The 13,543-nt window shown below is 40.8% G+C and overlaps 1 protein-coding gene across 4 annotated transcripts in view; it reads right to left on the minus strand.

The window, feature by feature from the left end:
• PPP2R3C (protein phosphatase 2 regulatory subunit B''gamma) overlaps positions 1-13,543 on the minus strand; it is a 36,659-nt gene that overhangs the window by 7,003 nt on the left and 16,113 nt on the right. For 3 of the 4 annotated variants that reach the window (XM_024231492.3, XM_063715559.1, XM_063715558.1), the window contains 4 exons: positions 6,849-6,981; positions 4,299-4,354; positions 4,148-4,223; positions 2,629-2,765 (listed from right to left, as the gene is read on the minus strand). In XM_024231492.3, the coding sequence (XP_024087260.1) occupies positions 2,629-2,765; positions 4,148-4,223; positions 4,299-4,354; positions 6,849-6,981 (402 nt within the window). The remainder of the gene's footprint in view (positions 1-2,628; positions 2,766-4,147; positions 4,224-4,298; positions 4,355-6,848; positions 6,982-13,543) is intronic. The other variant, XM_054530017.2, reaches the window with a different exon arrangement.

Consider the following 13,543-nt stretch of genomic DNA (forward strand, 5'->3'; position numbering starts at 1 on the left):
TATTTTGAAAAAAAAATTTTTTGTCTGGAATGAACAGAACAGTATACTTTTTTTTTTTTTTTTTTTTTGAGATGGAGTTTCGCTCTTGTTGTCCAGGCTGGAGTGCAATGGCGCGATCTCGGCTCACCACAACCTCTGCCTCCCAGGTTCAAGTCATTCTCCTGCCGCAGCCTCCTGAGTATCTGGGATTACAGGCATGCACCACCACGCCCGGCTAATTTTGTATTTTTAGTAGAGAAGCGGTTTCTCCAAGTTGGTCAGGCTGGTCTCAAAACTCCCGACCTCAGGTGATCCACCCACCTCGGCCTCCCAAAATGCTGGGATTACAGGTGTGAGCCACCGTGCCCAGTCTCAGAATAGTATACTTAAATTGCTATTTTAAAATATTGTTTAAAATTTTTAATTCAGATTTCCAATAAGAAGCTGTCTTGAGATTGCCAGACATTTTACAGTGAGCTGACACTGTTCTCATCCATAAAAAGGCAAAATGGAAAGGCCAGAAAGACATGAAGGGAACAGAAAGCCTTCCCTATAAAAACAGGATACGCACTTTGGGAGGCTGAGGCGGGCAGATCAGAAGGTCAAGAGATCAAGACCATCCTGGCTAACACGGTGAAACCCCGTCTCTACTAAAAATACAAAAAGAAATTAGCCGGGTGTAGTGGCGGGCGCCTGTAGTCCCAGCTACTTGGGAGGCTGAGGCAGGAGAATGGTGTCAAGCCGGGAGGCAGAGCTTGCAGTGAGCCGAGATCGCGCCACTGCACTCCAGCCTGGGCGACAGAGCGAGACTCTGTCTAAAACAAAAACAACAAAACAAAACAAAAAAACAGGATACTCATAGATTTTTTTTTAATGGTAAAAAGTAGTGAAGTAATTGGGAGGTTCTCACTTAGATAAAAATTTTATATTCTTAGAAAAGTTCCTTTCTGCATAAATAGCACTAAAGAGTTAAAGAATGCAGATTGTGATCTGACTTCATCCATAGTTGTAGCCTCTGATTTTCTCTATTCATCAGGAATCATTATATTAATAATATAAGCTCCTCACTGTCTATTGTTTACAGCTGTGGGAGTTACAAAGTAAACTCTCTGTGCCTTTTCCCCTCTTTTGTTGTTACTAATGGTGTTGTTTAGCAAACTGCTATTGAAGCTAAATGATAAAATGTAAGACCCCCATTCTCATGACAATATGACTATTTTTTAAGTATAACTGGTTTGGGAAATTTATCAGATTCTTTTTTTTTTTTGAGACGGAGTCTCACTCAGTTGCCCAGGCTGGAGTGCAGTGGTGCCATCTCGGCTTACTGCAAGCTCCGCCTCCCGGGTTCACACCATTACACCATTCTCCTGCCTCAGCCTCTGGAGTAGCTGGGACTACAGGTGCCCATCACCACGCCCAGCTAATTTTTTGTATTTTTAGTAGAGACGGGGTTTCACCGTGTTAGCCAGGATGGTCTCGATCTCCTGACCTCGTGATCCACCCGCCTCGGCCTCCCAAAGTTATCAGATTCTTAACCCATGTTTTTAGCAGCAAAAATGGTGATTTTAAAATGCTGTTTAGAATTTTCCTTCTCAAGTATTTTGCATTGTCATAATAAAAAGACAAGCACATGTTATCTTCAGCTGTTCATATAGCCACTTCTAGAGACTAATACAACCTGATTCTCAGAATTAAATCATGGCATATATGTTACTACATTTGACCTGGTAATTTAATGACAGAACTATCTAAATGAAAATAGCCAGAATAATTTACTAATGTTTCAGCTTTTAAGAGACATGGTCTCACTCCACTGCCCAGACTGGAGTGCAGTGGCCTCATCATAGCTCACTGCAGCCTCAAATTCCTCAGGTCAAGCAATCCTCCTGCCTCAGCCTCCCGAGTAGCTATACTACAGGCACATTCCACCCATGCCCAAGTAATTTTTTTATTTTTTGTAGAGACAGTCTCGCTATATTGCTCAGGATAGTTTTGAACGACTGGCCTTAAGTGGTTCTGTGGCCTTGGCCTCCCAAAGCGCTGGGATTATAACTGTAAGCTACCCAGCCTGGCCTCAGCTTTTTTTTTTTTTTAAACTATAATGCACTACTGTACAATAGGTGCACTGACAATGAAATGAACAAAATAAGCTTTTCTATTTGCTCTGAGGCCATAATGCAGATGTTTTAATTTACGTTAAGACCAAAGACTCTAAATCTCAAGTAATTTATCAGTTTACACATTTTAAAGACACTGTTACACAGTGATATAAATAATGCTGGGCCAAATGTGGTGGCTCACGCCTGTAATCCCAGCACTTTGGGAGGCAGATCACCTGAGGTCAGGAGTTCAAGACCAGCCTGGCCAACCTGGTGAAACCCCATCTCTACTAAAAACACAAAAATTAGCTGGATGCGGTGGCATGCACCCATAATCCCAGCTACTCTGGAGGCTGAGGCAGGAGAATCACTTGAACCTAGGAAGTGGAGGTTGCAGTGAGATGAGATCACACCACTGCACTCTAGCCTAGGCGACAGAGCAAGACTCTGTCTCAAAAAAAAAGGGGGGCTGTATTACATCAAGAAAAGGGTTTGTGGAAACTCTGGGAGCCTAAACTTTTAAAACTTAGCAGCAGATTTAAACTACTACCATTTCTCCATCATAAGTGAGACACTCCTGGAAAACACGGTCTAAGAAGACATTGGTCATGGTAGCTGTTCCATAGCGTGAGAGTTCTTCTTTACTGAGCATGCCATTGTGATCTTTATCAAGATTCAAGTACTGGCCTTGGGAAGAAAAATAATAAAGACACTTATGACCACAATAAAATTTTAATCAGAAGAATAGACTAACAAAAAGTTATTTGTCTTGGTTAATATTTTGATTTTCAAACTATTCATGTTATGATTAGGGTAGTGGCCTATGTGTAATACTGTCAGCTACCTTTGCAATCTTGATCAGAAAAACTCTTGGGCTACAAACAGCCAAAGAAAACCCATCATGAAGGCCATAGTCTCTGGGCTGTTTCACTTACATCATTATTTGTTTTCAGTTTGCAGTCTTTTTAAACATTCCTAGGTTTCTAAATTAAATGGAGGTAGAGGCCAACAAAAAGCACTGAAATGCTAGCACTTGAAAGTAGAGATAAGAATGCCAAAAGGAGGCCGGGCACGGTGGCTCACGCTTGTAATCCCAGCACTTTGGGAGGCTGAGGAGGGCAGATCAGAGGTCAGGAGTTCCAGACCAGCCTGGCCAACATAGTAAAACACCGTCTCTACTTAAAAAAAAAAAAAAAAAAAAAAAAAAATTAGCCGGGTGTGGTGGCGAGCGCCTGTAATCCCAGGTACTTGGGAGGCTGAGGCAAGGAGAATCGCTTGAACCTGGGAGGTGGAGGCTGCAGTGAGCCGAGATCGTGCCACTGGACTCCAGCCCAGGTAACAGTGCAAGACTCCATCTCCAAAAAAAAAAAAAAAAAAAAAAATGCCAAAGGAGTCAAAAGACCACCCAACAAGATAATGTAGAATAGCTCCATCAGTAGACCCTGGGAACAGCATTTTATCAACAAAGCATGACAATAGCTAATGTTCATAATGATGCTCCTGAGTCAACAAGGATCAAATTACATTCTGTTCTATTGAAAAGAAAGTGTATAACTTAAAAAGGGTTCTGCTGTGTGCAGTGCCTCATGCCTATAATCCCAACACTTTGGGAGGTCAGGGCAGGTGGATTGCTTGAGCCCAGGAGTTTGAAACCAGCCTGGGCAACACAGTGAGATCCCATCTCTAAAAAAAAATAAAATAAATTAGCCAGGCATGGCGCCTGTAGTCCCAGTACTGGGATCGGTGGGGTGGAGTGGGGTAGGGGAACTGAGGTGGGAGGACTGAGCCGAGGACTTCAAGGCTGCACTGAGCCATGATCGTGCCACTGCACTCCAGCCAGGGTGACAGAGTGAGACCCTGTCTTCAAAAAGAAAAGGTTGGGGGGAGTCCAAAAAGTTAAAACATTGGTATTTAAACAAGTAAATTTTGGTAATGTAGAATACTAGAGCTTAAGGTAATTAAATACTTTGATCTTAAGGTATATCAGTGTTATGTATAAAACTGTCCTCTGAACACCAATTTCCTGAAGAATGGATAATTCAAATTTTAGCATTATGATAGGAACATACCATAAACTCTTAGGGCAGAAGGAGCAGAAAACCAATTTGTTTCTTGACTCTCCTTGGACAGTTCCTCATCCCTTAGCTAATGGATCACAAAGACATAATTAGAAGATAGCAACTGTCAAGTGATACAATTAAGTAGTTTAAAAACATTTACCTCCAATAAATCATCTAGGAAGCTGCATGCTAAAATATCTTGAATTTTTATCTTTCCTTTAAGAACATAAAGAAACACAATTAATTTCATTTTAAGAAAAGAGCAACTCAATTAATTTAAAAAAAATTTTTTTAACAAGAGTAATCACACGATTGATATTTTAAAGCTTCTAGCTCTTATGCTCCAAAGTCCTTATTAAATATTGCTACAAAAAGGGAAATCTCGGCTGGGCGCGGTGGCTCACTGCATAATTCCAGCACTTTGGGAAGCTGAGGCAGGTGGATCACCTGAGGTCAGGAGTTCCAGACCAGCCTGGCCAACATGGTGAAACCCCATCTCTACTAAAAACACAAAAAATTAGCTGGGTGTGGTGGAGGGCGCCTGTAATCCCAGCTACTGGAGGCTGAGGCAGGAGAATCGCTTGAACCTGGGAGGCAGAGGTTGCAGTGAGCTGAGATCGAGCCATTGTACCACAGCCTAGAGAACAAGAGCAAAACTCCATCCCCACCCTGCAAAAAAAAAAAAAAGAGAAATCTACAGGCAACATTTAATAACATCTCTACTTGTATACCTCAACTATATAAATCTAAGTGGTAAATTCTAAAATTATACTGATGTCAGATTTTCAAAAAAGTTGTGATTATAGATATAGTACTGCTGGTACATGAACAGGGACACTGTCTCCATTTATTTTTGGCAGGTTCTGGACTAGAAAGCAATACACAGGTAAACAGGTGTGGTTTAAGAGCAGAGTTTGTTTTCTTTGTCTTGTTCTTTTTTTTTTTTTTTGAGACAGAGTTTCACTCTTGTTGCCCAGGCTGGAGTGCAATGGTGTGATTTCGGCTCACTGCAATCTCTGCCTCCCGGGTTCAAGCGATTCTCCTGCCTCAGCCTCCTAAGTGGCTGGGAATACAGGCACCTGCCACCACGCCTAGCTAATTTTTTCTATTTTTAGTAGAGATGGGGTTTCACTATGTTGGCCAGGCTGGTCTTGAACACCTGACCTCAGATGATTCACCCGTCTCAGCCTCCCAACGTGCTGGGATTACAGGCGTGAGCCACTGCGCCTGGCTGCTGCTGCTTTTTTGTACAGAAGAGGTCTATCTTGCCAGGGCTGGTCTTGAACTCCTAGGCACTAGTGATTTCTCACCTCAGCTTCCCAAAGTGCTGGGATTACAGGTGTGAGCCACCACACCCAGCCCAGATGGGAGTTTGAATGCCACTTTTAAATATGTAACCTAGCTAAGTCTCAGTTGCCTTACACATAAAATGTGGACAATAATGTACCTTCCTTATGGGGTTATGAGATGAAAATGAATGAATCCATGTAAAATGCTTAGCATACTATATAAGTCAAAACATGTGATATTATTTTGTAAAATTTGAAAGGGAAAAAGTATATATGTGTGTACTTATAGTAGAGGAGTTCAAAAAACACTGTCAGCTACCATATGCTGTGATTGGATTCATAACTAGATTTTTTTTTTTTTTTTTGGACACAAGGTCTGGCTCTGTTGCCCAGACTGAAGTGCAGTGGCCCGATCTTGGCTCACTGCAACCTCTGCCTCCTGGTTTCAAGTGATCCACTTCAGCAGCTTCCCAAGTAGCTGGGACTACAGGCGCGCGCCACTATGCCTGGCTAGTTTTTTTTTTTTTTTTTTTTTTTTTTGAGACGGAATTTCACTCTTGTTGCCCAGGCTGGAATGCAATAGCGCGATCTTGGCTCACCTCTGCCTCCCAGGTTCAAGCGATTCTCCTGCCTCAGCCTCTCGAGTAGCTGGGATTACAGGTGTGAGCCACCGTGTCCAGCCAATTTTTGTAATTTTTTTTTTTGTAGAGAAAAAGTTTCGCCATGTTGCCCAGGCTGATCTTGAACTCCTGAGCTCAAGTGGTCCACCCAACTCAGCCCCCCAGAGTGCTGAAATTACAGGCGTGAACCACTATGCCAGGCCCATAGCTGAATTTTCAAGGACAGAAGGACAATCAGGCACTTTGATTTGGACCTTCTCTGTCCTTTCCTCTGCTCCAGTTACATGTAGTTAAGTCTGGGCAGGTTTGAACAGTTAATTAAACATACTGTTAATGAGGCCATATTTACCAATCCAATCCTTATAGAGAATGAGAAAAATATGCATCACTGGCTAAATGGCTCTCATATTTCCAAATACATATTTTTCATCAAAAAGAGAACAATTCTGCAGTATGTCACACAGCAGAGACAGCAAATTATATGCGAATAACTGGCTTCCTAGAACTGGAAGGAGGTATTTATGACTGACTACCCAGTTCATACTTCTTCACTGTTAGATGACGTCCCCCTGTCTGTCACACAGCAGGTTATAGTCAGTGCAAGTAAATCATAAAATATCTTCAGATAAACATAACCAAAGTACTGCTACTGTTTTTTCTACCTTTTTATCTCCTTGAAATTCACCAAATTTTTAATGGCAGTGACAGGAAAATCAATGATATTTTTCAAGAGTTTAGTTATTGAGATTTAGATATAATAATATCCTCATAATATCTAAGTTAGATAAGATTTTCTTTTACCTGTTCTTAAAGGATCTAAAAAGAAGAAGAACTTCCTAACTGCTGTACAAACATAAAAGGAGTAGAAAGATTTTTCCAGACCATCTAATTGTGGCAACGTAGGGATAAGTTCCAATATGTAGTTTTCTAAATCCTGAAAATAAAACAAAATAAAGTGTTAAATGTCCAATTTTGATTCATTAGATATTAGAATATAATTTCATTACTAAAAATTATTCAGCATTAATACTATATTGATAAAGAAATTCATGACTATTTTAGTGGTAGAACTATTTTACATTAAATTTTGTTTCTACTAATTTAAGTTTTAACATTTTTGAAAAGTAGTAAATTCTACATAGTTCCAAATTCAAAGGGAACAAAGATATTGATTAAAAAGCCTCTCACCTATTTCTTCTCCCCAGAGGTTAAGTAACCTGTATTATCAACTTCTGATGCAGCTTCCCAAAGGTAACAGATGCAAATATGAACCAATACATACATATTTCTTTCCCTCTTTTTTTTTTTTTGAGAGGGAGTCTTGCTCTGTCACTCAGGCTGGAGTGCAGTGGTGTGATCTCAGCTCACTGCAACCTCCGCCTCCCAAGTTCAAGCGATTCTCCTGCCACAGCCTCCTGAGTAGCTGGGACTACAGGCGTGCACCACCATGCCCAGCTAATTTTTGTATTTTTAGTAGAAACGGGGTTTCACCATGTTGGCCAGGATGGTCTCGATCTTTTGACCTCATGATCCAGCCACCTCTACCTCCCAAAGTGCTGGGACTACAGGTGTGAGGCACCGCACCCGGCCTTTCCCTCTTTTTACACAAAGGATGTATCAACATACCATGAAAACTGCTTTTGTCATTCCGTAATATATTTTACAGTTATTCCATACTGACTCTCAAAGAGCTTCCACTCTTTGAGAATAAATAGCTATATGTTATATCATTGTATAGATGTGCCATATTTAATTAACTAGGCCTCTATTGGGACATTTAGTTTTTTCCTAATATTTTGCTACACAAAAAATAATACCATAAGGGCTAAGCTAATTATTCATTCATAGATATTATGGAAGAATATAGAATACAATTTCTGTAAGTGGACGTGCTGGGTTGTAGCATATGCACATGTAAAATTTTGATAGACACTGGGAAACTTCCATCTCCCCACAAACGCCATGTGAATTTTATACTCCCACCAACATTTGTCAGACACTGCATGACAGATATTGCTATAAGCTAGAACTACATGCTCAAGGTAGTTCACATTTTCAATACTGGATCTCAATGTATTCCTTCTTTTTGAGGCAGGGTCTCACTCTGTCACACAGGCTGCTGGAGTGCAGCAGCATGATCTCGGCTCACTGAAACCTCTACCTCCCAGGCTCAAGTGATCCTTCCACCTCAGCCTCCTGAATAGCTGGGACCACAGAGATGCACCACCACACCCAGTTAATTTTTTGTATTTTGGTAGAGATGGGGATTCACCATGTTGCCCAGGCTGGTCTCGAACTCTTGAGCTCAAGCTATCTGCCCACCTTGGCCTCCCAGTGTTGGAATTACAGGTGTGAGCCACTGTGCCTGGTTATTATTCCTTTTTTAAAAATTTTTTAAATCACCAAAATGTCATGAATATATTCCTTTTTTTTCGAGATGGACTCTTGCTCTGTCGCCCAGGCTGGAGTGCAGTGACGAAATCTCGGCTTACTGCAACCTCCGCCTCCCGGGTTCAAGCGATTCTCCTGCCTCAGCCTCTTGAGTAGCTGGGACTACAGTTGCGTGCCACCATGCCTGGCTAATTTTTTGTATTTTTAGTAGAGACAAGGTTTCACCGTGTTAGCCAGGATGGTCTCGATCTCCTGACCTCGCGATCTGCCCACCTTGGCCTCCCAAAGTGCTGGGATTACAGGCGTGAGCCACCACGCCCAGCCAAATATACTCCTTTTAATGACATAAATCTTTGCAAAGCTAGGTTTTGATGGTTCCTGTGGTAAAGTACCACACAAAAATTAGTCAACAGGAAATGACGAGGGCAAGTGTCCAGTCTAATTCCCAGGTTTAAGTAGTTGTACACATCCCATTAATAACTGTACTTAAGAATGAAATAAAAATATCTTCTTTCAGCTTAAGTGTATTATTTATTCAAATGGCTAATAAGCTTAATGAATACTCATTAAATTGTTTAGAATTAACTAGTTAATAAGTGAAACTTTTAGGGATTTCTTTTGGCTCAGAAGCACTGTGAAAAAATTACTCAAACACTAAAGGTGTCAATTCAAACTTTCTGATCTTTGCTAATTTGATAGGTGAAAAATGGCAACTTAGTGTAGATTTATCTGGCATTTCTCTTATGTGAAGTTAGTTGTTTCTTATGATTAAGCATTTGAATTTTACTTTTTATACATTAACTATATCTTTGTCCAGTTTTCTATTGGGTTAATGGCTTTCTTCTTGATTTCTGGGAGCTTTTTATATATTAGGGTAATTGGCCATTTCTGACTGTTTCAGATATTTCCCCCAGTTTGTTGTTTTCTTTTTACTTTAACATGGGCTTTGCCCTATAGATCTTTAACAATTTAGCTGAATTTATTGTTTTCTAGACTTCTGGGTTTTGTCATACTTAGAAAGGCTTTCCCTATTACAGGATTATAAATTTAAAAGCCTCCCATGGTTTCTTTCTCTTTTTTTTTTTTTTTTTTTTTGAGACAGAGTCACAGTCCAGTCCAGGCTGGAGTGCAGTGGCGCAATCTCAGCTCACTGAAACCTCCACCTCTTGGGTTCATGCGATTCTTGTGTCTCAGCCTGAGTAGCTGGGATTACAGGCACGTACCACCACGCCTGGCTAATTTTTGTATTTTTAGTCAGAGGGGGTTTCGCCATGTTGGCCAGGCTGGTCTCGAACTCCTGACCTCAAGTGATCCGCCTGCCTTGGCCTCCCAAAGTGCTGGAATTACAGGCGTGAGCCACTGTGCCCTCCCATGGTTTCTTATACTTATTTTAACAATGTTATTTTTGCTTTAACCATTTCAAATATCAAATTTCTGGTAGATCTGAGATACTTTTAAGTTTATAGGACAACTGGCATCTCAAACTTCAAGTGTCCAAAATGGGGCTCTCTTGTCATCTCCAACCTTGGTCCTCACCTGCTTTTCCTCTATTCCAACAGTTACTCAAAATAAAAATGTAAGACTTGTCTTTGGCTTCTCTTTTTCTTCATCAATGCCTTCAAACTCCTTACCCTGAACATCCAATCTAGCAGCAATTTGTGTTTTTTCTGGGAAGGAGGGGAGTCCAAAATATATATTGAATTAATCTATTTCTGGCTTTCTCTACAGCCACCAATTACCTTAGTCAGGGGCCCATCATCTCACCTGGACTATCACAGTAGGTGCCTAAATATTTTTATCTATTTAGAGACGGAGCCTTGCTCTGTCACCCAAGCTGGAGTGCAGTGGCTCAATCTTGGCTCACTGCAACCTCCATCCCCCGGGTTCAGGTGATTCTCCTGCCTCAGCCTCCAAGTAGCTGGGATTACAGGTGCCTACCCCCATACCCAGCTAATTTTTGTATTTTTAGTGGAGACGGGGTTTCATCATGTTGGCCAGGCTGGTCTTGAACTCCCAACCTCAAGCGATCCACCTGCCTCGGCCTCCCAAAGTTGCTGGGATTACAGGCATGAGCTACCGTGCCTGGCCGTACTTTGAGTTCCTTACATCCTCCATACAGCATCCAGAATGATCTTTTAAAATGTAAATCATATCCTGACAGACTCAGCTTAAAACTTCCAATGGTTTCCCATTAGCCTCAAAATAAATCCAAAGTCCTTACTGTGGCCCAAAAGGCCCTATATGTGGCCCCTGCCTACTTCTCCAACTTCATTTTCTGTTACTATAATCCTTGTTCTAGCCACACTGGCTTCCTTCTGTTCCTAGAACAGGTCCAGGCTTAATTTTGCCTTGGAGACACTGTATTTGCCATTTCCTCTATGCTACATCTTCATAAGGCTGGCTTCTTTATCATACTTCATGGCTAAAACTCAATCACTATCTCAAAAAGATGCTCCTTCCAGCCTACCTAAAATCGTCTGTCAATCCCAGTCATATTCCTGCCTAGTTTACTGTTTTATTTTCTACATATAACTTGTCACTATTTGATATTATCTGCTTATAATTTAATGTCTGTCTTCCCACTCTGCTAGAAAAAATAGGTCTACAAGGGAACAAAAATTGTACTGTGTCCCTGGAAAGGTTTTAAAGTATAACATTTAGAATGAGCTAACAGATTCCATCTACAGAAATCTGGGCAAGAAAACAAAAAAAAAAGAAAAAAAAGAAATCTGGGCAAACAGATTGTCACAAAGTAAAACATGAGCCCTACAAGCTTAGAATAATACCTGCCCCCAAATAAATGTCTACTAAATGCTTAATAAGATTTAATAAGTGAATAAAACTTTGTATACTCTATTCAGATTATAAATGTTGGTCTGGAAGCCACTGCCTTTCAAATTAGTAAGACACAAAGTCTGGGTTTCAAAAGGCAATGGGCCAAGGATGGAATAAATACTTTGAGAGAAGTGTTTTCTTTCATTGAGAGAAGGGGAAAATTATTCCTTTTTAAAAACAACTATAGAAGTACACTGTTTCTTTTTTCTCCCTTTTGCTCATCTCTCTTTCAATCTTTGTTTCCATCCATGGAAAGAGGCAAGACAAGCAGTAACAGAGGACTGTTTTTATAAATCAATATTGCTGTTTTTATAAATCAAGTGAACTGCTAACAAGAATTCTCAGAGCTAGGGAAGTACTCCAGTTTTGGACCTGACCTCTAAACAAGTACCAGCAGGTGGCTAATTATGTCTTCCTTGCTAGAAAGAGATGGCCAGAAGCAAGAGCCTTTTATTGTCAAGTTGGTCTGAACCTTAAAGAGAATTGTAGTGTGCCCCTGGAAAGGTTTTACAGTATAAATGTTCAGAATGAGCTAACAGATTCTATCTACAGAAATCCAGACAAAACAGAATGCAACAAATTATAGCAGGAACCATACGAACTGTAACAAGAAATTTACATTTCTTTAACTCTTATATCTGAATAATTATTTGATTAATTAACCTAGTTTATATTCATGCCCAACTCCCTTCCCCTCTCCCCTACAACCTTAAAAAAAGCACTGTATATTTGGGGAAAAAGCCTGAGGTGAAAAGTAAGTCCATATAATTTAGATACCCATACTCAGAAGAAGCATAGCCATTTGGACCATGAAGTTATAATTCTCTGTTGATAACTTGGCCTAATTACAGCACTACCTAATAGGAAACAAGCAGCCTCTTGGTAACTGACCTAGCAACCTTAAACCCAGAGGTGGGAATACAGTCACATTCATTTTCTCTCTCATATTTTCTTTTTTCTTTTTCTTTTGAGACATAGTCTTGCTCTGTTGCCCAGGCTGGAGTGCAGTGGCGTGATCTCAGCTTACTGCAACTGCCTCTTGGGTTCAAGCGATTCTCCTGCCTCAGCCACTCTAGTAGCTGGGATTACAGGCATCTGCTACCATGCTCAGCTAATGTTTTTGTATTTTTAATAGAGACAGGGTTTCACCATGTTGGCCAGGCTGGTCTCGAAGTCCTGACATCAAGTGATCCACTCGCCCTGACCTCCCAAAGTGCTGGGATTATAGGCGTGAGCTACCATGTCTGGCTTCTCTTACATTTTCTTAAAAAAAAAAAGTGGGGGGGTGGAATTCTTGGTCCTTTAAAAAATAGTGACACATTTATATCATTCATGAATAATCAAACGTTTTTCAGTGATTTTTAAATGTTAAAATGCTACATTCTTTTTATTTTCCCCTTTAAAAGGCTTTTTTTTTTTTTTTTTTGAGACAGAGTCCGCTCTTGTCACCCAGGCTGGAGTGCAATGGCACGATCTGGGCTCACTGCAACCTCCGCCTCCTGGGTTCAAGCGATTCTCTTGTCTCAGCCTCCTGAGTAGCTGGGATTACAGGTGGCCACCACCATGCCTGGCTAATTTTTGTATTTTTAGTAAAGACGGGGTTTCTCCATGTTGGTCAGGCTCGTCTTGAACTCCTGACCTCATGATCTGCCCGCCTTGGCCTCCCAAAATGCTGGGATTATAGTCATGAGCCACCGCGCCCAGCCAAAAGGCCTTTTTTTTTTTTTAAAGTTTGAAGAAAAAGAATCTAAAAAGGAATTTGTATAGTCAATATACATTAAACATTTGTTTAATAACACAGATCATTTGTTAAAAAAAATAAAAATAAAAAACCAAACCCCAAAATGGAAACATCCTGTGTCTCAACAAAAACTATATGGAATCAACACCACCGAGGTCTATGGAAAAAAAAAGAAAAACCTGTTCCCTTTGCTCTGCTGGAAGCTGGAAGGTGCTAGGCCCCTGTGTAGTAGTGCATAGAATTCTAGCTGCTTTCCTCTATTGAGCACAGAGTATACTATGTCTCTGTGTGAATATGGACAGTTAGCATTTACCAACATCTCCTTGTTTACTGTCTCTTTTTTTTTTTGAGACGGAGTCTCGCTCTTTCACCCAGGCTGGAGTGCAGTGGCATGATCTCGGCTCACTGCAAGCTCCGCCTCCTGGGTTCACGCCATTCTCCTGCCTCAGCCTCCCAAGTAGCTGGAACTACAGGTGCCCGCCACCATGCCTGGCTAATTTTTTTTTGTATTTTTAGTAGAGACGTGGTT

This window comes from Pongo abelii, chromosome 15 (assembly GCF_028885655.2).
Source record: "Pongo abelii isolate AG06213 chromosome 15, NHGRI_mPonAbe1-v2.0_pri, whole genome shotgun sequence".
NCBI classification, from domain to species: domain Eukaryota; kingdom Metazoa; phylum Chordata; class Mammalia; order Primates; family Hominidae; genus Pongo; species Pongo abelii.